Raw genomic sequence first — 21,849 nt, forward strand, 5'->3', positions numbered from 1 at the left:
TGTGATAGAAGAATAAGTTCTTGATAAATGGGCAAAAGCAACATGTAAAAAAGGAAAGCTGCAGCATCACAAAAATATCACCCTGAGACAGGATGATACAAAGGAACTTGAGTAGGAGGGAGTACAAATACTGTTGAAGAGATGAAGAAACATGAACAGATGAGAATAAATCATAAAGGACCATTTCAGAATACTACAAAATACTGAAAAGCAGCACAGCCATCTAGGAATAAAGTCTAAGCTGCAAATCAATTTGCCTTTTCTGTTCTAACTTACAAGTTTTGGCGAGACCAACTGGCCCAAAAAATACTGAATCATTTAAACACAAAAACAAGACAAATGTTTAAGCTTAGCAAATGACATACAACAATAAATAAATGAAACAAAAAACAATGCATACCCAGCTTATATACTTCTTGCTCTGGAGGAAGTACGGGTCGCCTTGAAACTGACTACATGTACAGAATAACCTCATCAGAATCAAACATTGCAAAAGTTTACAAGCATGAAGAAAAGTCAAAGATGACATCTTTGTTTAGCTTAACAGAAGCATTTCAGAATAAAGCTGTAAAGGAAATAAAATCAAAAACTAACAAAAAAAAAAATCAGACAGTGACTGAAAGTTCCAAAAAAATCAAAAGAAAAAAATATAAAGTAAAGGACAGAAAGAGAAAGGCAAAAAATTAGCAGAGTCCTCAAATTTAGCGGCAAGTCTAATAAACTTAGGAAACAACCTCATGGTGACAAATAATTGATGCAGGAATGGCTAAGGAGAGGTAAACTGAAACCAAATATTGAAAAGGAGACAGCAACCCAAGATAGTGGGTTGCATACATGTTTATCTACAAAGTCCACTGAAAAAGTGAGAGACACAAATTAAGATTCTGTAAAACAGAACTGGAAACATTTACACATCTTGTTGGAGAATGTGATACACTAATTGGCTGAGGGTCTGTATACTGAAATACAGTGTGGAAAGATTACTGCACTGGGGATTGTGCAAACACCCTAAAGCATTATCGACAGCGATAAAGTTTATATTGTACAGGATCACCTACTACCAACAGTTAAAAATAGGTGCAAGAAAATCAAACATAGTCCAAGAAAAAAACAATGTAACATTGATCACTGAAATCAATGCACCCACTGATTATAATGTCTTACATACTGACAGACAAGGTCTTAAAATACCAGGATTTACAAGCAGAAGTGAGAGCAATGTGGAAGACAGACACATGGACAGTTCTAGTAGTATTAGAAATAATTAAAAGCACTTATAATTACACTTAAATATGCTCTGAGTACATGTAACCCCCACATATGAACCGTAGAACAAGGCAATTCTGGGCACATAGTGGGTACTGCATAAAGCACTCTTGGCTAACAAAGTCTAAAGCAATGATCATTTCACGAACTTTAATTATGCCCTGACTTAGAAATGATATCCATTCTTGTCAAAATATGTGGAAAAAAAAATAAGCATTTGGAGAAATTAAACCAAATCAGTATAACTAGTGCTTAACCCATTTAAACTTTAAAGATACCAAATAACAGTAAGTTCAGCAAACAAGCATACACCTTCTTAGGGCAGAGCTTTTTAAAATTATATTTGTATTTGTACTCCTATATAAAATAAAAAATATTCAAATACTACTGTCAAAAAGTAGTTCCAAAATCTTGACATAATAATACTGCTATAACTTGAAAGTACTACCTCTTCAAAAAAAAAAAAAAAACACCAACAACCAAGATGGGAAAAAAGAAGTTATGTACTCACCATAACATTCCATGTTTGTAGTCCATCTCACCCTTCATTATTACATATGTGATCGGAGGTGATCCTCTGCTCAGACTCTGACTATTTACAAGTTGGAAGTCCTCTAGTTGGCTCATGGCTGGGTAAGTAGCCCATGGTGCACCAGTACAATTCCCAGATCTTGTTTGCTGCTAACTAGGAAAAATAATAACTATACCAAAGAAGCCAATACTAAAAGTTCTCCATAAAAAGGATAATAATATTTTTCTGTCTCCAAGAACTTCCAGGCTGGGGGTAGGCGGGTGGGTTCGTAAAAATGAAGGGTGAGACGGACTACAAACATGGAACATTATGGTGAGTACCTAACTTCTTTAAGTTCTGTAGTCCTATCTCACCTTCATTCATACATATGGGACAGCGTCCCTAGCGCCTTATTCTGGGGTGGCTCAAGGAAAAATACTCCCGAGTACTGTGGAACCAAATGAAGCTCCACCCCTGGAGGTTAAATCCAATTTGTAATGAGTAATAAAAGTGTGAGGAGTAGCCCACGTAGCTGCTGCACAAATATTATCAAGTGGGACCCTGGCTTAAAAGGCTGCAGAGGTAGACTGAGATCTGGGAGAATGAGCCTTGATTTTAAAGAGTAAAGGTCTATCCTCAGAATTGTAAACATAACTTATACAGCTAGAAATCCAATTTGAGAGAGTCACATTGAAAACTGGTAAACCTGACCTGGATTCAGGGAAGGAAATGAATAACTAATCTGATTTCCTTGGTCCGGTGCAAATAAAAATGTAATTGTCTATGGACATCCAGCTGATGAAACCTGTATTCAGCTGCGTTTGAATGATTTGGAAAGAACACCGGAACCTCTATGGAGTGATTCAAGGTGGCATGGGAACAGACCTTGGGTACAAAGGAGGGATTAGTATGAAGGGATACCTTGTCCTTGTGAAAAATCAAATAAGGAGGTTTAACAGACAATGCTTGCAACTCTGACACCCGTCTGGCTGATGTGATCGCTACCAGAAACAAAGTCTTCCAAGACAGGAATTTCAAAGAAGATGAATGGGAAGGCTCAAAGGGCAAAGAAGTCAATTTGGACAACACAAAATTTAAATCCCATGAGGCAACAGCTTCTTGATAGAGGGGGTCTCAAAAAAGTAGCACCTTTAAGAAAGGTTTTGCACAGCTTATGCGACATCAGATTCGAATCTTGAAAACCTAGATGAAAGTTTGAAATCGCTGCCAATTGAACTCTGATAGTGGCAGCCGCATATCCCTGGTGAAAAAAGCTCAAACAGGAATTCCAAAACCACTGGAATGGAGGCAGTGTAAGGATCAACATTCAGTTTCTCCGCCCAGATACAGAATCTTCTCCATTTGCTGGAATATAATCTCCTAGTAGAAGGTTTATGAGAAGACGTACGGATAGGAGTCACGGAGGGTGAGAACTCGTGAAGCCTGACTAGGGATGGAACTGGAGCAGCTACGCTGTCAAATTGAGACTATGTAATGAGGGATGGAGCGAACCCGACATGTGAGTCAACAGGTCTGAAGCTGGGTCCAAGATCCAAGGATAGTCCAGGAGAAGAGGCCTGAGAAAGGGGAACCAAACCTGACGAGGCCAGTAAGGAGCAATGAGGATAAATTTGCTTCCAGCCATTTCGCTTTCTGAATAACCTTGGGAATGAGAGGAAAGGGAGGAAATGCATACAGGAGACCCAAAGGCCAATCATGAACAAGTGTGCCTCTCGGTGACTCCCCCCCGAGGGGGGGATGAGGGAGAAGTAGCTGCTGCATTTGGCATTGATTGGACTGGCAAAGAGGTCGCAGCAAGGCTATCCCCATCTGCGGAAAATCTGTTCCGCTGTTTCCTGTTTTAGAGACCATTCATGAGCCATAAGGACTGCCATGCTGAGCTTGTCGGCTATCACGTTGGTTGTCCCTGGAATGAGCTTCCCAGCATTTTCTTGTGGCAACGCAATCGCCCATTTCCAAACTCACATGGCCTCTCGACAGAGCAGGTAAGATCTGGTTCTGCCCTGTTTTTTGATATACCATACCACCCACATGTTGACTGATTGTATTGCAATAGTCCCCAGAGGCAGAAGGTCGTGGAGTGCTTGCAATGCCAGGAGCACCACCCTCATCTCTAGAACATTGATATGCAGGTGAGCCTCGTGATCTTGCCATGTGCCTTGGACAGTCCTGCCAAGATAATGCCCCCCCACCCTGTGAGGCATCCGTGGTCACAGTAGCAATGGGTTGGTGAAAGACAAATGAGGTGCCAGTGGTTAACTGATTGGGTAGTGTCCACCAAAGGAGGTCCTTCTAGCAAGATTCTCTCAGTAGAATGTGAAGAGATAACGGGAGGTGCTGAAAGGACCATTTGGATGACTTCTCATGTGTAACCTGGTTAGTGGCACAAGTAATATGGTGGAAGCCATGGTCCCTAAAAGTTGCAGAATAATCTTGGCTTTGACCTTTCGTAAGGGAAGAAGACACTAAATTTGAAGAACCAGATTCGGTGCCCTTTTCGGCAGGAAGACAAGCCAACATGTCTACTGTGTCCATCTCTGCACATATAAAAATCACAGATTGAGAGGGTAATAAGGCTGAATTTTCCCAATTTATACAAATTCCCAGCTGGGCACAAAGCTGAAGAGTAGCATCCCTAGCTTGAAGTAGATGCCTGGTGAGAGCAGTCAAGAGCCAGTCATCCAGATACGGAAACACCTGCAATCCTCGACGTCTCAGGTGAGCTGTCACTACTGCCATAAATTTGGTGAACACACTGAGGGCTGTGGTGAGACCATAGGGCAGTGCACAAAACTGGTAATGACTGGCTCCCAGCCAGAAGCGCAGATGGCTCCAGGATGCCCTGTCCATTTTTATATGGGTAATAGGCATCTTGGAGATCTACATAGCACATCCAACTGTCTTTCCTTAATAACAGGAGTATAGACTGCAGTGTTACCATCTGAAACTTGTCCTTCTTTATTGAATTGTTCAATCTGCTGAGGTCCAGAATAGGCCTCCAGTCCCCTGTACGATCTGGCACTAAAAAGAATCTGGAGTAAGTTCCAAATCCTATTTGGTCTGGTGGGACGGGTTGGATGACTTTCTGACAGCAACTTGTTGACCTCCACAGTTGTCTGATCCCTGTGACTGGGTGGAACATCCCGGATCTTCTTGGGAATAACAGGTGGAAGAGAAAAGGGTATAACATAACCTTTGGTAATAATTCTTTGTACCCACTTGTCTTGAGTGATACCCAGCCAGGCTTCTGGGTACAAAGAAATGCGACCCCCGACCAGCCCCAGATAAGCACAGTCGGGCCACACATCAGGAGCGCAGGTAAGGCCAGCCTCGAAAGGAATGGTGACCTCCCTGGTTCTGCGGACAACTCCTGCCTCTAGGGCGACATCTGCCATTTCCTCCTCCTCCTCCTCTGGAGGAGTCACCCTACGCATCCTGGAAAAACCTCTGGGACTTCTTGAACCACATTTTACCACCCCTCTGACCCTTAGGGAATGGTCTAGAGGGGACAGTAAAACGTACTCCTACAGCAGAGAGTGTTTTTCCTTCTTGCTCACACTGGGTGAGAGTGTCCTCTACCTTGGATCCAAACAAGGAGGAACTGTTGAAGGGGATGTTGGTAAAGGTAAACTTGAACGGTTCCGCAAAGTTACACAAACACATCCAGGAATGACGCCTCACGGAAATTCCTGAGCCCACCACTCTACTCGCTCCATCGGCTGCATGCGAAATAAGCCGCATGGAAGAGCTGACGACAGAGTTCAAGGTGGACAACTGGGCAGAAACCTTGTCAGGGACTACCTCAGTACATGTACCTTATAGAGAATCTCCTAACTCTTTAAAGAGATCTCTCTTAAGTCTCGTGAAGTGAGTAAGGTAGTTCAGTGATCTGAGAGTAAATGCCACTGAACTAAAGATACGCTTCCCATATCGGTCCATCATTTGAGACTCCTTATTCGGCGGATGAACAGAATAAGTCTGAGCTAGCTCCTTCCTAGTGGCTGCCGCCGCCACCATGGCATCTACGTGAGCACCTTTATTCAAAAACTCTTTCTCAGGAGGGGCAGAAAGAAACTTATTCGGTCTCCTGGGGACTGGCTCCATGGCATCAGGAGTATCCCACACCTTTCGCCTAACTAGCTCCATCAGTTTATCGAAAGGTGGAGACACCCCAAGAGGCTGAAGGTTGAGACCCGAAAGCCTTCAGGTACACAGACTCATCAGAAGGGGTGACAGTGGGCCAGCCGCACATCTGCTTAAGGAATTGCAGGATGTCTACGAAGGAGACCTCATCAGAGGATGACTTGGGGGACCCTTCAGAGTTCTTGAGGTCAGTGTCAGAGGTCAGACTCATCCTGGGAGTCTACATGCTTCCTCTTACATGTTCTCTTCCATGGGGGCTCTTCAGAAGTACATTCTGGGGAGGTCTCAGAAGAGTGGGGGCCACCAGCCAGTGGCTCCTGAGGCTGAGGGTCTCTGCTGTCCATGGAGGGAGTAGGAGCAGAGACAAAAGTAGGTGCTTTAGGGGGAAGAGTGCTGGTACCTCTGGTAGGAGCTGATGATTAGAACAGCACACCCCTCATCATCTCGAATGCTGACCTCTCCAGCATCGAAGACCTCCCCGGCTCCGAGGGAACTGAGGATGCTGTCGGCTCCAGAGCTATCGGCTCCGAGATAGACACAGGGTCCGAACTCACCCTAGCCAACGTGCCGAGAGGAAGACTAGGAACCGAAGTTCGGTTCCAAGCATCCCTGTCAGGGCCGACTGGGGAGCTTCAGCCCCTAGACACTATAGACACCACCGAGAGTGTCGAAGCAGAACTCAGCTCCGAAACAGCCACAGGGGGAGCTGGAGCTGAAGGTTGCAGTGTTACCAAACACACCGGCTCCAAAAGACCAGCATGGCTCGGAGGAGGAATGATCGCAGAGGGCTGAATGGATTCAAGTGGCTCCGGAACAGACTGGGTCAGAGCCAACAACAAATTAGGCAAAGCAGATGACTTCAGCAGTCTCAGCACTGCCGTCTCTACATCTTCGTCCGATGAACTCCTGGAAGACATGGTTGACAGAGTAGGAGAGTGGGATCTCTGAGGTATCGGAGATTTCAATATCAAGGAGACTGGTAGAGGGATCCATAGACCGGCTCCAAAATACTAGGAACCGACACTGTAATCACAATACTGCTCTCAGTCGGCACAGAGGTCTGTGGAGTAGATGAGACAGCAGATTTGTCTGATTTTGATATCTTAAGAGGTGGCTCCAAGACACCAGCCGGTGCCGAGGAGGGCCTCTTGGAGGATTTAAATTTTCCCTTAGTGGATTTTGAAAATGAGGAAGAGCTAGACAGATCTTCTTCAAAGGAAGGTTTAAGGAGACCTTTTAGGATGAGCTTGTTCTTCCTCTCCTGCAACACCCTAGGACTGAAACCATGGGAAAATAAACAGGTCTCATGTAAAGGATGGCCCCCAAACAGTAAATGCAGTTACCATGACCATCCATTATGGACATTTTTTGAGAGCACTTAATACACTTCTTAAAGCCAGATGGCTTATGATCCTTACTCTCTTTACAGATTCTCGCAGAAAGGACAGAGGAAGAGGAGGAATAGGTCCTCTAATTTAAACAGGCCTAGCCCTGCAGGAAGGAGAAAGATACCACGAGGACTAGCTACTCTAACTTAAACGGGCCTAAACAGGGCAGGAAAGAAAATGAAGAAACTAGGTCTTCTAACTAAAACAGACCTAGAAATTCAGAGTATAGAATTTCACACACTCAAGTAGAAACATCAGCAAAACACATGGGAAATGCGCAAAAAACTCAAACTTATGCCAATAACTAACAGAAAGTAGTTCTGTTAACAATGATAGCAAATGCAACTATGCTAACCAATAAACAAGCGGGAAACCGCCAAAAACACTAGACTATCCTATTAACACACAGTCTAACAGTACGCAAAAGGAGCCTACAACTAATTCTATGAGTATACAAAAACGAGCAAACAGGATACCAATACTAAGCCAAACAGGCCAAAGACTGCACCAAATGGTGCAAGTATAAGCTAATTACACTAATAACTACGCTAAAAGATTAACAATAAAGCAGTAACAGTTTTTACTATTTTTAGGCTAAACAAAGCCAAAAAATTTTGGAAAAAGTTAAAGTAAGTGCAACACTTAGCCAGAGCTAAAGAAAAGCACAACCAAACTCGTCAACGCGGCAAACGAGATAGTACAGTTGTGTACACTTACCATAAATGTAGATGTTAGAGTGTATTCACTGTTGCAGTCATTACATTTGGGTAATCTGCTGGCAGGATGCCCTCAGTCGGCTTGAATTCCAAAGTCTTGGCTCCTGCGTCAGTTGCTGTCTCCTCTTCCATGACATCAGGTCGTCAGAGGTATAAAACAAACAGCCAATGCCATTTTCTTTAGTTTTTCTTGCCCCAGATGTCAGGTGCCCCCAAAAAGGTATATATATATATACCTATACACATATATATATATATATATATATATATATATATATTATATACATAAAAACAATACATACATACATACAACAATACAAACTTTACCTTCATCTACAAGCAAATACACCACATAGGTTGTAGATCGTGAAGGAAAGATAAACTCAAGAATGAAAGGGGGATGGTGGGCGGGTAACCTGGACTGCAACAGTGAATACACTCTAACATCTACATTTATGGTAAGTGCACACAACTGTGCTATGTTCTTCGTGTTTCACTGTTGCGGTCATTACATTTGGGTAGAATCCCAAAGCTATGGATGGGAGGCTGGAGCTAAAGAGCATTAGGGGTGGCTATAAGGCCCTGCAGAACTGCAGTGGCAAAGCCTGCCCTGGACTTAGAGTAGAGAGGCAAATGATAATGCTTTGTAAAGGTGTGAACACAGAACTAGCAGCCTCTAGAATGTCTTTGGTTTGTACTCCTCTGAGAAAGGCTGCTGAAGTAGCTGCAACTCTGGTGGAATGAGACTTAATGTCCTTGGGCACAGGTTTGTCATGGTGTAAATAGCAGAAACGAATGCAGTGGCTTATCCACTTTGAAATAGTCTGCTTTGTTTGAAACAGCCTTTCCTTCTGATCCTACAGCATATGTCACTAGTAATTGCTCAATTTTTCTTAGAGCTTTAGTCCTGCTTAAGTAGAATCTTAACTGTCTGTGTACATCCAAGGAATGCAGAATTCTCTTCCCCTTCTTCTGCGGATTTGGATAAAAGGTTGGCAGATGAATAGTTTGGTTAAGAGCCACACTGGAAACCACCTTAGGCATAAATGAAGGATTGGTCCTCAGAGACAACCTGTCTGGGTAAAATATGATGAAAGGCTCCACAGCCATGAGGGCCTGTAGCTCTGAGACTCTTCTTGCTGAAGTAATTGCTAGGAGCAGAGCTGTTTTCCATGATAAGAACTTTAGATCTGCAGTAGCAGCTGGTTCAAATGGAGGCAGGGTGAGCTTTTCCAACACATAATTGAGGTCCCATGCAGGTACTGGTGATCTTCTGGGAGGCCTTACATTTTTGGCTCCTCTAAGATACTGCTTTAGTAAAAGATAAGAACAGATTGGTGGCTCTGCATTATAATGAGCCGAAAAGGCAGAGGCATGGATTTTTATTGATGAGAAAGATAGGCCTTTGTCAAGCATCTCAGTCAAGTATTGTAATATCTGAGGAATATTTGGTTTTGCTGTACCAGTTCCTTGTGCTTGATTCCAAGCACAGAATCTCTTCCATTTATCAGCCTAAGATTTTCTAGTACTAGGCCTTCTGGCTTCCAAAATGGCATCCATCACAGATTTACTGAGAGGTGTTGTTTGCATAACTACATGATCAGCCATGCTGCCAGGTTCAGTGTTTGGAGCTGAATGTGCAGGATCGGATTGTTTTGCTGGGACAGTAATTGAGGTCTTTTAGGTAAGGTCCAAGCTGGGTATTGAGACAAGTTCCTTAGGATTGGGTTCCAGTATTGGCGGGGCCAGTCCGGTGCAATTAGTATCATCGTTGGTTTCTTTTGTCTGACTTTTAGTAGGACCTTGGGAAGAAGAAGCAGAGGAGGAAAGGCGTAAACTGATAGGTTTTTCCAACTGAAGGATAGGGCGTCCACTTTCCATGCTTGTCTGTGATAAGTCCTTGTGCAGAATCTTTTCAATTGGTAATTTTGAGGAGAGGCAAATAGATCCATGTCCGGGCTCCCCCATTTCTTTGTTATCATGCTGAAGACTTGTGGGTCTATTTCCACTCGTGAGGGTCCATAAGGTTTCTGCTTAAATCGTCTGCCAGAGTATTTTGTTTTCCTGGCAGGAATTGAACTTGAACATGTACTTGGTAAGTCAAAGCTGTGTCCCACAGTGCCATGGCTAGTCTGCAAAGGGCGTATGAGTGTGTGCCCCCCTGCTTGTTTATATACCACATAACCGTGGTGTTGTCTGTCTTTATCAGTAGTTGTCCTAGATGAAAGTAAGTCCTTGAAGGCTGTCAGGGCATTTTGAACAGCTAACATCTTTTTTTTGGTTGATATGCAGATGCATTTGTTTTGGGGTCCATATGCCCTGAATGCATCTTCCTGCCAGGTGGGCCCCCCCATGCATAATCTGATGCGTCTGTTGTTAAAGTTTGGCTGGCAGGGGGTAGAGTGAAGGCCCGTCTCATGTTTTGGTGACAGTGCCTTTGCCCACCACAGAAACTCCTGTTTTAGACAGGGAAAGAGAGGAATCATTGTTTCCAGACTGTGACAATGTTGACTCCATAAACCTTTTAGGTACCACTGAAGTTTCCTCATATGCAGTCTTGCATATGGAATCAGTAGGATGCAGGATGTCATGAGCCACAAAGCCTGCAGAGTTCGTCTTGCAGATAACTGGGTTTTTGTTGCCATCAGTTTGAAGTAGTCAGTTGCCTTTGTTTGTCTGGTGTGAGGAAAGCCATCTGGGCAGTTGTATTCAAGCTTGCACCCAGGAATGTTATCTTTCGAGAGGGTACCAGTTGTGATTTCTTTTAATTTATTGTGTACCCTAGGCATGTTAGAAGCCTTTCACAAACGCCAGGTGCTGAAGAAGAATGTCCTTGCTCTCTGCTTGAATGAGACAATCGTCCAAGTAAGGATATATTTGTATACTTTTGTCTGCAAAAAGCAATTACTGGTGCCAGGCACTTTGTAAAGACCCTGGGCGCTGTAGATAAGCCAAAGGGCAGTGCAGACACTTGGTAATGCATTAAGCCCACCTTGAAACGGAGGTATCTTCTGCACGATTCCCTTAATGGGACATGCAGGTATGCATTTTTTAGGTCTAATGTCACCAGCCAAGCATTCCTGCCCAGTATGGGCAGAAGCTGCTGCATAGTTAGCATTTTGAGTTTTGGAATGTCCAGGAATGTGTTCAAAATTGATAAATCCAATATTGGCCTCCAGGCCTTGTCCTTTCTGGGTACCAAGAACAGTCTTGAGTAAAAACTTTGTCATTTTTCCTGTTCTGGTACTGGCTGAATAGCCCCCATATCCATGAGGGATGTAACCTGTTTCTGTGCCTCAGCCCACAGATTTTTTGGCAGATCCGGCCAACCATTTGCCATTGGCAGAGTATGGAAATGGAATCTGTATCCCTGTGATACTATGTTTAGCACCCACTTGTCCTGGGTTATTAACTGCCAATTTTGAGCAAAAAGTGCTAATTTTCCCCCTAAGGGTGCTGCCAAAAGTTAAGTGCTTGGTGATGGCAGAGGGAAGTCATTGGGACTGTCTTCTGTAGGGCTGCGCTTTATCTCCTCCAGATTTGGAGGGAGAAACACCCCATTGCTTTGACCTGTAAGAATCTTGTGCCTGGTATCTAGAACCTTTAGGGCACCTGGATTTGCTCCTATGAGCTCTGTCAGACACAGGAAAGACCAATTTTTTGTAGGCCAGTGTCTACTGAATCTTGGTGGCTGCACTTGTAAGAAGTCTTACAGTTTGCATACACTTAGCTTTGTCTTCCATTTTCTTTAAAACATCTTCTGCCTTAATACCAGAGTATCATGCTGTAAAGGTGCATCCAGTAATTTAGCTTTAACATGATCAGGCAAATTTTGCTCTTTTAGCCAGGCATGCCTCCTAATCACAGATCCAGTAACTGTGGCCCTGCAGGAGGCCTCTAAGGAATCAAAACCACATTGCAGAGTATGCTTTCCAATTTGTTCAGCTGCATGCAAGAATTCCTACAACTCTATTTTCTGCACATTCAGAAATCAACATAATTTTCTGTTTCAGCAATCCCATAACATGTTGTTGATACTTGAGCATATGAAACTGGCAGTTTAAGGCCCTAATTGCCATGGTTGCAGATGTATTAACTTTCTTTCCCCATCTATCCAGTGCCCTTGAATCTCTGTCAGAGGGGGTAAGATTTTTTGCTGTTGAGGCCTTAACTCCCTTTGGATCCTGTGAAATAGTTTCAGGGTCAGCAGCAGGGTTTCCAAATAAAAATTTGTGTGAGTCAGGGACCCTGTAATATCTGTCAGGCTTGCTGGGAGCCGGAGGTAAGGAGTCAGGAGTCAAGCTTGACTCCGAAAACACATCATCCACAATGTCTAAAACAGGGGGTATGGCTAAAGGCCTGTGCTGAGGGAGGAGGAGGAAATCCCTGCGCCTCTTTTTTGATTCTGAGAAACCTTGACTCTCCCAGTGAAAATGCTCCCTCAAAGTATGCAAGGTTTCTCCAAATGAATAATCCTCAGGAGGTGATGCAGATGGGGTAGATTCCTCTGCATCACAATCCTCATAGGGAGGAATAGATAATTCCTGATCAGAAGAGGAATCAGAAGAAATAGAAACCTGATCTGAAGATTCATAATCAGTGTCTTGCCTAGGACTCGTATCAGGAGGGGGCTGGGAACCCCTGATCAAGGTAATAAGGTCTTCAGCCATTTTGATCATCTGTTTTTTTAAGCACAGCGGCCTGTGCACGTGGCTCATGTGTCGGTTTTTTAGCCTTAGAAGTTGCTTTTGTCTTTGGTTTTGCAGCTGTCGGTTTTATATAAAAATGTTGAGGCCTGAATACACCATCAGAAGCCAGTGCCTGCTCAGCAGCTCCGGACCCATCCGAGGGAGAGACATCTGTGGGTACAATACTTTTGAGTATCTCACGGCATGCCAGACTCCACATGGGTCTCGGTAGGGGCCTGTGACTCGAAAGTAGCGGGTATCAGGGGCTGCGAAAGTGCCTCACTGAGTACCGGTGAACCGGCGAGATTAGGAGAAGCTTCGTCGTCGGTTTTGGACCTCGACGGTCTGTCTCTGTCCTTTTCTTTGCTTTTTTTGTGTACTCCGGTAGTCGGATTGCTATCAGACGACATTTCAGGGTAGTTAAATCTGTTTCCAAAATATTTTGCGGCAAAAATATACAGATGCTTAATAGTGTGTTGGTTGAATCTAGCACAAAATCGACAGCCAGGTACGTTGCGATCAGGGCCTAGGCAAGGAATACAGTATAAATGGTAATCCTTGCTTCCCACAAGTAATACAACTATTAACTTTTTCTGACATCGATATGGAGCAAGAAAAAAAGTTTCCCCAACGGGGTACTTACCTTTAGTGAAGACTTCGGTTCTGAAACTCGAACTCAAAAATTTCAGGAGTCAGCCGACCGGCACTTGCCAACTGCTTCTGCTTCGGGCACCACGTGTCAAGAAAGACTGAAGGAAATTACATTGGCTGCTTGTTTTATACCCCTGACATCATGGAAGAGGAGACAGCAACCGACGCAGGACCCAAGACTTTGGAATTCAGGCCGACTGAGGGCAACCTACCAACAGATTACCCAAATGTAATGACTGCAACAGTGAAACACGAAGAAAGTACAGTTGTGTACACCTACCATAAATGTAGATGTTAGAGTGTCTTCACTGTTGCAGTCATGACTGTAGGGTTCTCCCCTGCTGGCAGGCAGCCAGAATCCCAAGTCTGGGTCCGGTGTCGGCTGTTCAACCATGCTCCCTGACATCAGAGCACCAGGAGTACAAAGCCGACAGCCGACGCCATCTTCTCCAGTTTTTCTTGCCCCAGATGTCAGGAGTCCCAAAATGAAAAAGGTCCCAAAACCTTTGCAAATACACCTCAGAAGAATGGTGAAAAAAGGAAATACACAAAAGTAAAAATAAGAGGGGACAGGAGGGAGGGAAACCCAGACTGCAACAGTGAAGACACTCGAACATCTACATTTATGGTAGGTGTACACAACTGTACTATATTCATCGTGTTTCACTGTTGCAGTCATGACTGTAGGGTAGAATCCCAAAGCTGAAGAAAGGGAGGTGGTTATAAAGAGGAAGGGGCGGCTAAAAGGCCCTGCAAGACTGCAGAGGCAAAGCCTGACCTAGACTTAAGAGTAGAGAGATAGATTGTAGTGCTTAGAAAAAGTATGCACTGAACTCCAAGTTGCAGCTTCCAAAATGTCCTTGGTAGGAACTCCCCTGAGGAAGGCCGCAGAAGTGGCAGCAGCTCTGGTGGAATGAGTTTGTATACTCCCTGGGATTTGCTTTCCATGGTGAGAATAACAAAATCTGATTCCATGAGCAATCCATTTAGAAATAGTCTGTTTTGAAATGGCTTTACCTTGGGAACTTGAAGCATAAGAAACAAACAATTGTTCTGATTTTCTGATGTCCTTGGTTCTGTTCAGGTAAAAACGTAGTTGTCTGTGTACATCCAAGGAATGTAAGATCCTTTCCCCTTTATTTTGAGGAGTGGGGAAAAAGGTTGGCAAGTGGATAGTTTGATTTAAAGCCACTTTGGAAACCACCTTGGGCATGAAGGTGGGATTAGTCCTCAAAGATACCCTGTCTTGATGAAAAATAATATAAGGTTCCACAGCCATAAGAGCTTGTAACTCTGAAACTCTCCTGGCAGAGGTTAGGGCCAACAGGATAGCTGTCTTCCAAGATAAAAACTTGATGTCAGAAGAGGCAGCAGGCTCAAAAGGAGGCAAGGTTAGTTTTTCCAAAACATAGTTGAGATCCCAAGCAGGAATGGGAGGAGATCTAAGAGGTCTTAAGTTCATAGCTCCTCTGAGAAACAGTCTCATGAGCTGGTGGGAAAAGATGGGAGGGTCTGTATTATGTTGAGCAGAAATAGCAGAGGCATGTATCTTAATGGAAGAGAAAGAGAGACCCTTATTGTAAGAGATCTGTCAAGTAAAGTAAAATTAAAGTAATGTTAGGAAGAAGAGGATCTGAATCCTGAGCCTGCATCCAGGAACAAAATCTTTTCCATTTTCCTGCATAAGATTTTCTAGTGCTAGGACGTCTGGCTTCTAAAATGACATCCATAATCTGCTTGGGCAGTAAAGAAGAAATCAAAGGCCCTGGATTAACCAGGCCGCCAGGCTGAGAGTTCTGACATGAGAGTGTAGAACCTGACCCTGATGCTGGGACAGAAGGTTCAGAGACTGAGGTAAAACCCAAGGAGGCTCCAGGGCATAGGTTTTTTAGAGTTGAATACCAAAACTGCCGAGGCCAATTTGGAGCCAGCAAGATTATCATCTTGGGCTTGTCCTGTTTTATCTTCAATAAAACCCGTGGAAGAAGAGGAAGAGGTGGAAAGGCATATCCCGAGAGGTTCCTCCAACTGAATGACAGGGCGTCCACTTTCCAAGCTTCTCTGTGGAAAGTCCTGGTGCAAAAATTCTGTAGTTGATGATTGACATGGGATGCAAAGAGGTCTATGTGAGGACATCCCCAGACTGCTGTTATCATCCTGAATATTTTGGTGTCCAGCATCCACTCGTGTGGATCCGAAAGGTTTCTGCTCAGACTGTCTGCCAGGAAGTTTTGTTTCCCTGGTAGAAACTGAGCTTGAAGATCCAGATAGCAAGCTAGAGCTGTGTTCCATAGATCCATGAATAGTCTGCAAAGGGGGTAGGAATGAGATCCCCCTTGCTTGTTTATGTACCACATAACTGTGGTGTTGTCTGTCCGTATTAGCAGTTGTCCTGGTTGTAAAAGATTCCTGAAGGCCAATAGAGCTTTCTGAACGGCTAACATTTCCTTTAAATTGATATGCAGGTGCTTCTGATCCTTTGTCCAAAGGCCCTGCAAACAATTGCCCTGAAAATGGGCTCCCCAAGCATAATCCGAGGCGTCCGTGGTTAGAATCTGAGTGGCAGGAGGCAGACGGAAGGGTTTCCCTTTGTTTAGAGCACATGCCCTGGACCACCAAAGAAATTCCTTTTGAAGGCAAGGAAGGAAGGAGATCAGTATGTCTAAACTGTGGCAATGCTGAGACCATACACTTTTTAGGTACCACTGTATTTTCCTCATGTGTAGTCTTGCATATGGTACGAGAAGGATGCAGGAGGCCATGTAACCCAAAGCCTGCAGGAATTTCCTTGCAGATAGTTGAGTTAGAGTTGCCATGGCTCTGAAAGTTGAAGCCAGCTGTAATTGTTTTTCGGATGTCAGAAATGTCATCTGGGTTGTGGTGTTTAGAAGTGCACCCAGAAAAGTTATCTGTTGTGATGGTGTCAAATTTGACTTTTTTATGTTTACATAGAATCCCAGGAACTTGAGGAGGTTCTGTACAAATTCTAGATGCTGGAGTAAGACATCCTTGCTGTCTGCCTGAATTAGTCAATCGTCCAGATAAGGGTAAATTTGAATTCCCTTGAGTCTGCAGTAAGCTACTACTGGAGCCAGGCATTTGGTGAAGACCCTGGGTGCAGTAGAAAATCCATAGGGCAGCGCAGAAAATTAAAAGTGCCTCGATCCGGCCTTGAACCTGAGGAATTTTCTGCGATCCTGCCTGATGGGAATGTGTAAATATGCCTCCTTTAAATCCAAAGTTACCATCCATGCATCTTTGGACAGTATTGGAAGTAGCTGCTGTAGAGTAAGCATCTTGAATTTTGGAATCTCTAGAAAGGTGTTCAAGACCGACAGATCCAGAATGGGTCTCCATGCGTTTTGCTTCCTTGGGACTAGAAAGAGCCTTGAATAAAAACCTTTTCCCATCTCTGAAAGAGGAACCAGTTCTATGGCATTCATAGCCAAAAGAGCTTCCACCTGGTTTAAGGCCTCCGTCCATTGATGTTTTGGAAGGTCTGGCCATCCGCTTGGCCTTGGCAAGGTATGAAAATGGAATTTGTAACCTCTTAAAATCACATCCAAAACCCATTTGTCTTGGGTTATTTGAGTCCAATTTTGATAAAAAAAGAGAGAGTTTTCCTCCGAGGGGGGCTTCAAGGCAAGAAGTTCCTGTAGCCCAACAGAGGGAGTCATTGAGCTTGTTTCCTTTGAGATTGTGACCTGTCCTCTCCTCCCCTAGGGGTGGAAGCAGTCCACTGTCTTGGTCTATAAGCAGCTTGTGTTTGAGGCCTCCTTCTGGAGCGTCTATATCTACCCCTCTGAGGACTGTCTGAAGTGGGAAAGGACCAATTTTTTGAAGGCCAATTCCTGCTAAATCTAGGTGGCTGTACTTGTAAGAAATCTTTAACTGTTTGCATGGATTTCGCCTTATCCTCCATCTTTTTAATCACCTCGTCAGCTTTTGATCCAAACAAAACATTATGCTGAACAGGAGCATCCAATAATTTAGCCTTTACTTGTTCAGGTAAATTTTGTTCCTTTAGCCATGCATGCCTTCTAATGACTGTGCCAGAGGCCGCAGCCCTACAACAAGCCTCCAAGGCATCAAATCCACAGTGTAAACCATGCTTCCCAACCTGTTCAGTGGCATGCAATAAGTTATGTAATTCCTTATCTGCACAGGCAGAAATGGAAGTAAGCTTTTGTTTTAAGACAGACAAGAGAAATTGCTGGTATTTAAGCATATGAAACTGACAGTTTAAAGCCCTAATGGACAAAGTAGCAGAAGTGTACACCTTTTTGCCCCATCTTTCTAAGGATCGAGAATCCTTTTCAGTAGGAATGGGATTTTTGGCAGAAGCGGCCTAAACTCCCTTAGGACCCTGAGAAATGGTTTCAGGGTCAGCAGAAGGGTTCTTGTATAAAAAGTGATGGGAATCAGGAACCCTGTAATATCTATCAGGCTTAACAGGAGCAGGAGGAAAAGAGTCAGGGGTTAAGTTAGCCTCTGAAAAGGCATCATTCACAATATCCAAAACAGAAGGAATAGCCAGGGGTCTATGTTGGGAAAGAAGAAGAAAATCCCTCAGTCTTTTCTTGGATTCCAAATACTCCTGTCCTTCCCAGTGGAAATGTTCCCTCATTTCATGCAAAGTTTCCCCAAAAGAGAAATCCTCAGGGGGAGAAGTTGAAGGAATGGATTCTTCAGCATCAGAATCCTCATAAGGAGGGAAAGAATATTCCTGATCAGAAGAAGAAACTGAGGAAACAGAAGCCTGATCAGAGGAATCATAATAAACCTCCTGCCTTGGCCTTTTGTCTGGAGGGGGATGCGAACCCCTAATCATAGTAAGTAAATCCTCCGCCATCTTGAGTAACTGTTTCTGTGACTTGGGAGCCGGTTCAGAAGAGGCCTGTGTTGTAGTCTTTGACTTAGAAGGAGTCTTTGCCTTTGTCTTTGGCTTTGATTTTATTAGAAGCTGAGTAGGCCTGAAAACCCCCTTGGAAGCCGGTACCTGCACAGCGGCTCCAGACCCATCCGAGGGAGCATTGTCCGAAGGTCCTGCAACAGAAATATTTAAAGGCCTGGTTGGCTCCTCATGAGAGTCCATTTCGGCCGTCGGTTCTGAAATGGCCGACGACAGGGGCTGCAAAAGCGCCTCACTGACGACGGCCGAACCTGAAGCTGGCTCCGCTTGTGTGCTATCATCAGATTTGGACCTCGAAGGCCTGTCTTTATCCTTGCGACGTTTGTGAACTCCGGTAGCCGGAACCGTATCCGACGACATTTTGTAGTTAAAGCGCCTACCGAAGTAATGAAAAGCAAAATCGTACCTTCGCTTAATTGTACGTTTTTTTTGAATCTAGCACAAAACTGACAACTAGCTAAGTCGTGGTCAGGGCCTAAGCAAGGAATACAGTAACAATGAAAATCCTTATGAGGTATTTGCTTCCCACATGAAATACAATTATTGACTTTTTCTGACATCGGAGTGGAGCAAGAAAAAAGTTTCCCCAACAGGGTACTTAGCTTTGAGTGGAGAAGAAAATCTTCGGACTGAAATATATAGATCAGAAAAAATCATCAGGAGTCAGCCGACCGGCACTTGCGAACTGCTATCACCGCACGGTAAGAAAGACTGGAGAAGATGGCGTCAGCTGTCGGCTTTGTACTCCTGGCACTCTGACATCAGGGAGCATGGTTGAACAGCCGACGCCGCACCCAGACTTTGGGATTCTGGCCGACCGAGGGCTGCCTGCCGGCAGGGGAGAACCCTACAGTCATGACTGCAACAGTGAAACACGATGAACATCATCTGGAGATTGTACTGGTGCACCATGGGAAACCTACCTAGCCATGAGCCAACTAGAAAACTTCCAGCTTGTAAATAGGCAGAGTCGGAGGCGAGGATCTCATCGATCCCATATGTAAGAATGAAGGTGAGACAGGACTACAGAACATTAGGGGTTCTAGTGTTAATGAAGTTTTTGATGAAAGATTTAAAATGTTTGGTTATTTATTTAAACATTACGTGTGTTTAATGTGCCTTTACTGTATTTCACAAATGTTTCCAAATCCAACGTTTTTTTTATTTCTACATGTACAAACGATATTTGCAAACAAAAAAAAAAAACAGTTACCAACAGTGACCCTCGACAACCTTCAAATCTTTTACTTTATTTAATCCAGACTGTATGAAATTATACACATTAAACCATGATCAACAAAGACGCACTGATGCTAAATTTTCAGATTGTATATTGTTGCCACATGCCATTCTCCAAAAGTGTTATCACTTCACTTGCTATACGTAACTGACAAAGAAACTGTGACTTGCTATAACATGGAGAAACATCACTACAAAGAATGACAAACTCTTGGCTGAGAGAATCTTCATTACAAAGATTAATAAACTCATGGCTGAAAGACTGGCAAATATCAAAAGTGATGTTGAGGACATATGTGGAATCAGATCAGCTGATCAAAGTTATAAATGGTTAGAAAATTATCCATTAATGACGCACCTGTCATTATTTGTTGTTGTCTGTCCATTAAAGGAGAACCACACCCACAGACTCAAAAAAAAACATGTTTATTTCATCATGGTTTGGTGTTTCCTACATTTTAACATCACTCTGGGACTATTTACAGGTTTTTAAATATTTTTATACGTAATTTGTAAGTCTGACCACATGGGGTCTGGCATCTTGAAGTAATTCTGATTGTTAAGCCTGCCTCTAGGTACCCCACAATGCAGTGCTTGTCTGTAAAAATTTACATCACACAGGCCTCTTTCTTCCAAAAGCTCCGGTCACTGCACTGATTTTGCATGCATATACTGCTGTATTTTCAGTCAGTTTTAAGTAACATTTCATGCCATTCAATGATTACTTAAAACACAAACAGTGCAAATGCCAAAGAACAGTCTTTCAAAGTGCTTTCTACTGCTGCTGCTTTTTAGAATGGCTAAACTGAAGTCTTTTGTGAAGCCTGAATTGTACTTCTTTGACTAATCTCCCAAACTCCTTCACACCTAACTTCCCTAGCTGTCAAAGTGCTAAGGGTAATTTGAGCTGTTACCTGCTGTGACTGACAGCTCACAGCAAAAGACTTGACTCATGTATGGTTCCTCCTTCTAGTCTACTTTCTGTAGGGGAAGGACCAGGGAGCTGTGACATCACAGCATGGGTGGGTTTTTAGGACGGTTGTGCTGATGTCAGTTTGGTGAGGGAAATGGCCAGAAAACTACCTGTATTCAGTGGCCTTGATGACATCAGTGAATTAGAGACTGCAGCAAGCTTTTCCAGGGTGGGATAAAAGTTTTTTGAAAGTGAAACCACCACCAGTACAGTAAAGTACTACTCTAGTGGAGAGAAATAGTTGGCTTAAAATACTTTAAATGCTGTACTGTTGTTTATTCATAGCAGGGATAGTAAACAGGGAGAAAAAGACAGAAAAGTTGAGCATTTAAGAACAGAATCCCATTGCTGTCCTTTAAGTTGGTTATATTAAGTAAAGAAGGGTAGAAGGTAATGTTCTGTAGAGATGTGGCCCCCTTCAAAAAATTTTTTCTCAAGATACAGGACACATTAGAAAATGTGTCCCATTTACCAGTGATGTTCAATAATAATCATTTAGCACTATTTTTTGATCAGCAAAAGCTACCAGTATAGACGCATTATTTTAATAATCCATTTTTGCCAATACTGCCTCACTTCAAGTGATCTGAAAATAAATAACCAAACGTATGAAATACTAACACTTGGTGAGATCCATGGTTGGCTGCAATGTAGCACATAAGAAAGCACCACATGTACAACACTTCAGCATATCCGTCTCGATGTTGATCCAGCCATACTTTGCACACTCAAGAGGGGAGAGTTCCAGTGGTTTTCCAGCCCACTTGAGAGAGTTTTCTTGTTAAGGAACATATAGAAAATCTGTACATATTATTAACCACAACAGAGCTCATAATGCCCAAGTTACTGTGAAGATTCAACAAACTTAAGCATAGTACGGCTGTTCAGAGGTAATGATTTGTTTGTAACATGCAGTGATGACTTCTTTCCCCACCCCAACTCATACACACAAACACATACTTGCCATTTTTCCTTGCACAGCTCAATATCCTTATACCACTTTGACTGTTTTCTTGCGCCATTTCTCAACCTTTGTTATCAAACACAACTTTAAGCACTGGAAAAAATACAGAATACAATACTTATCACGTTTCACTAGAATAACTCAATGACAGATGAGAACAGAAGAGGGATAATGCATTTACACAATAGGCGCAGCTATGTGGTGGGTGTGACAAGAAGCATATCCAAGAAAGAAGGAATAAGTCTTAATTTGTGCCCTTTCGGCAGGAAGACGAACCACCATGTTTACTGGGTCTACCTCTGCGCCTATAAATATCACAGACTGAGAGGGCAATAAGGCAGATTTTTCCCAATTTATAGAGATTCTCATTTGGGCAC

The 21,849-nt window shown here is 43.4% G+C and overlaps 1 protein-coding gene across 1 annotated transcript in view; it reads right to left on the minus strand.

Moving 5' to 3' along the window:
• The window catches only part of LOC122815105 (nuclear-interacting partner of ALK-like), a 592,488-nt gene that overhangs the window by 300,651 nt on the left and 269,988 nt on the right, over positions 1-21,849 (minus strand). The window contains exon 4 of the mRNA XM_044087347.1: positions 21,130-21,280. Within this exon, the coding sequence (XP_043943282.1) occupies positions 21,130-21,280 (151 nt within the window). The remainder of the gene's footprint in view (positions 1-21,129; positions 21,281-21,849) is intronic.

The sequence above is a fragment of the Protopterus annectens genome, chromosome 11.part0 (assembly GCF_019279795.1).
Source record: "Protopterus annectens isolate FY-2018-M chromosome 11.part0, PAN1.0, whole genome shotgun sequence".
Lineage (NCBI taxonomy): Eukaryota > Metazoa > Chordata > Ceratodontiformes > Protopteridae > Protopterus > Protopterus annectens.